This window comes from Hydra vulgaris, chromosome 05, assembly GCF_038396675.1.
Source record: "Hydra vulgaris chromosome 05, alternate assembly HydraT2T_AEP".
In the NCBI taxonomy this organism is placed as follows: Eukaryota; Metazoa; Cnidaria; class Hydrozoa; order Anthoathecata; family Hydridae; genus Hydra; species Hydra vulgaris.
The window spans coordinates 35717671-35720953 of NC_088924.1; the positions used below are offsets into that span (position 1 = coordinate 35717671).

Sequence of the window (3283 nt, forward strand, 5' to 3'; positions counted from 1 at the left end):
TCCCCTCCCACGGGAGGCCCCCACGCCGCCCCCTATCTCCCTAGATTTTTTTTTTTTTACATAAAATGAATAAATAATAGTTGATTGTTAAAATACATTTTAAAAACATATTTTTTCAGTTTAAGTTTGAGAAACAGTTTATTTGCGTTACTTCAAATCGATAAATACTTACCTCTTATTTCAAAGATCTTTTTACGATTTTAAGTCATAAATTTTAAAACCAAAGATATTAAAACGTTTTTAAAACATTTTGACAATCAATATCTTTATGTAGTTTTAGACTAATATAGTCATTGACATAATAAGATGGGAGTGATTTGTGATTTATTTAAACCCCCACCCCTCCTTCTCAGTCTACCATTCAAGAATTTGAAAAATATAAAAGGCATATAACTTCAGAATTGAGCACCCAACACTCATCAGTTCTCATTGGCCAAAAGAAGTTTTTACCTGGTCCATGTGGATGCATGAATCTGACTTTTATATCAAGCTCACTTACATCTTCAGCAATCCCTACCCACCAAAATCCATCATAAAAACATGCAATATAATACATTTTTTTTATACTTAATGAAATATCTACATAATGTTTGCTTTTTGGAATGATATCAAATATTTCAGTGCATGCATCAGTACTTATTTTTTTATAACTTATAGTGTTTGGAGCAATTGGAATAAAATGATGATACATCCTTGTGCCAGGAACTGTTCTTCCACCTAAATATCTTTTTTCTAATTGTGCTCGTGTTTGATCAATTTCTTCTTTTGAAAATAACTTAAAATAAATTCCATTTATCTTGGCTTTACAAAAGGAGTACATTAAATTAACATCTAAAATCTGCCCAGTAGTTATTTGTTTTAGACTTTCTTGACATACTACTCTTTTAACAGTCCCACCAATACCATCGCAGGGGGATTTACCATGACTGGTAGCAAAAAATACCCATTTAGCATTTAAATCAAAGTCTTTACTGTGATGACAAAGATTGATAAAAATTTTAAAATTTTTAAATTGTGCTGCACAACCATCGGAAAAGTATTTCACACTTGATACATCAGGTAGATTTTCTTTGATATATCTAGTTATATCTTCCTGAGTCTTGTAAATAAATCCTGTGTCATGATCAACATCTTCTGAAAGGTAACAAAAAGATTTATGTTTGAGAAGTTTGTTCTCTATAAAATAAAAGTACAATTGTATAAAGTGAGCATTGACTTTTGCTCCAGTGATAACTTTGAACCTCATCCTGAACAACATATTGATAGTTTTCAGCAAAATCTCCTAAAATTAAGCATTCGTTTTGGTTAAGATTTTCTTTACAGTTTTTTAAGTATCTACTTTGTGTTTTTGCAATATATGAATGAGTGGTAAGGTTGTCAATGCTGTCACATAATAAATCATTAAATTCATCTAGTGGCAATGACTGTGAAAGTAGTGTTGTACGATCGGTACTCTGCCATTGCTTAAATACTACATCTTCTTCATGCTCATGGTCCATAAACTCCTGCACTAAAAAACTTTTTAACACTTCAATACCAGGGCATTGGTTACATCGATGCAACATACATTCTGCATTTTCAAGAGAGCAAACAATCAATGCCATGAAATCTTTATAACTTTTATTCCACCTAATGGCATCAATGAGAAATTTTGTATTTTGGTGATGTATGCAAACACATAGATTGTGGGTACCTGACGCATTAGTTGTAATACACCATTTAGGTTTAAGAGTACAAAATTTTGACAAACTGACTTTGACGTTAGGGTAGTCTTTTTTAAATGCAACGTGTAATTCATTAAGATTGAGTAGCAATAATCTTTTTTGAACATGTTGGTTTTTCTTAATACTTACATAATCTTTTTTTCCTGGCATCATTCTTGAAAATTCATCACTTTGATAAAAGTTAATCACTAAAATAACTGTTTCTGGTGAAAGTGGGTTTCCAGTTTTTTTTCCGGGTAATGATAGAATTCCATTCTCATTTTTAACTTTTCTTGCTGTTTGAACAAGATACTCAGACACTTCAAAGTAGCTTGATATCTTTTTACGTGTCCATGATTTTGGTGCGAGTGTTAACATTTGCACCTTATGGCAATAAGAGTCAGTCTCTGAAATTTTATTTTTTATTTCATACATTAAAATGTCTAGATCATGGTCATTGTTAATGTTGTTGTTTAAAATGGGGCTTTTTATTTCTGTTGTTAAAAAAGTTTCTTTAATATTATATGCTAATGAGACCATTTTTGCAACTCTGTCAATAGTGTTCTCAAACTTTTGTTTTGCTACAGGCAATTTGCTGTGTTTTGAAAGACTTTTTAGTTTGACTGGTGAAATTCCAAGCAATTCTATAGTGGTATCTAACTTAATTTTTTTCTCACTTTTGGATTCCCATTCCTCCTGTGATCTTAAATCTTCATCAGTTTCTATTGCTTTTTTGTAACATTTACTGCAGAATTTCCAACCTGGGGTTACATAAACATTATTTTTTTGCAAATAGTTTGCCATGTCTATGGAAATCTTTATATTACCTAAAAAACAAATTTAGTTTTACGTGGTTAAAATAACTGAAATTATCAAACATTTTATAAATAATAAATTGTTTTCTTTTAATTTCCATATCAATTCTGTTGTAAATAAGGTAAGATTACCTTTTATAGCAATTTTTTTACTTTCCTTGTGTGTTCCAAAAGGATTGCAACACTTTGTAATTTTTCTCTTAAAATATTTTCCATAGAATTGCTCATGATAACAACATATAATTCTTATTGAACTATATTTTTCCTTTAAATTTGCTCGCCATATTATTTCTTCTTGTTTTTCACAAGGAAGATCTTTAAATTGAACAAAACCTTGTTTTCTTGAAAATCCAGTTTTGTGGCAATGAATGTTAAGACTTTTTCCAATGTCACATTTCTCCATATTAATTATTTTTATTATTTATTACCTAACAAAATAATATAAAAACTATAAAATTAAAAGTAATTCTTTAAGAAAATACAAACAAGTAAATACCTTTAAAAAGAAAAAAACAAAACTTTTGTTTGTTTTTTATATCAAAGGAGGTTTTAAGTCACCAATTTGAAATAGTGAAAATTTTTTTTTTTCAAAATTAAAATTAAATAGTATGTTTTTGCATTATTTATTCATTTTATGCGAAAAAAAAAAAAAAATCTAGGGAGATTAAGGGAGGGGCGTAGGGGCCTCCCGTGGGAGGGGAGGGTATCTCTCTTGGCCCATGACTATAAATGTCCTAAACTAGTCAATAAATGACACTATTTGAT

At 29.7% G+C, this 3283-nt stretch overlaps 1 protein-coding gene across 1 annotated transcript; it reads right to left on the reverse strand.

Annotated features, from left to right (window-relative positions):
• Window positions 1-541: 541 nt before the first annotated feature.
• LOC136080812 (uncharacterized) lies at window positions 542-3007 on the reverse strand. The gene is made up of 2 exons (XM_065798032.1): window positions 2651-3007; window positions 542-2530 (listed from the first exon to the last, which is right to left on the reverse strand). Exons 1-2 carry the CDS (start codon window positions 2919-2921, stop codon window positions 1155-1157), a joined length of 1647 nt encoding a protein of 548 aa, XP_065654104.1. The 5' UTR covers window positions 2922-3007; the 3' UTR covers window positions 542-1154.
• Between the last annotated feature and the right edge of the window lie 276 nt (window positions 3008-3283).

Coding starts and splice junctions, on each gene's coding strand:
- LOC136080812 (XM_065798032.1), bottom strand. CDS start 2,921: ATGGAGAAATGTGACATTGGAAAAAGTCTTAACATTCATTGCCACAAA. Junction 2,531..2,650: donor TAAAAAAATTGCTATAAAAG/GTAATCTTACCT, acceptor TTTGTTTTTTAG/GTAATATAAAGATTTCCATA.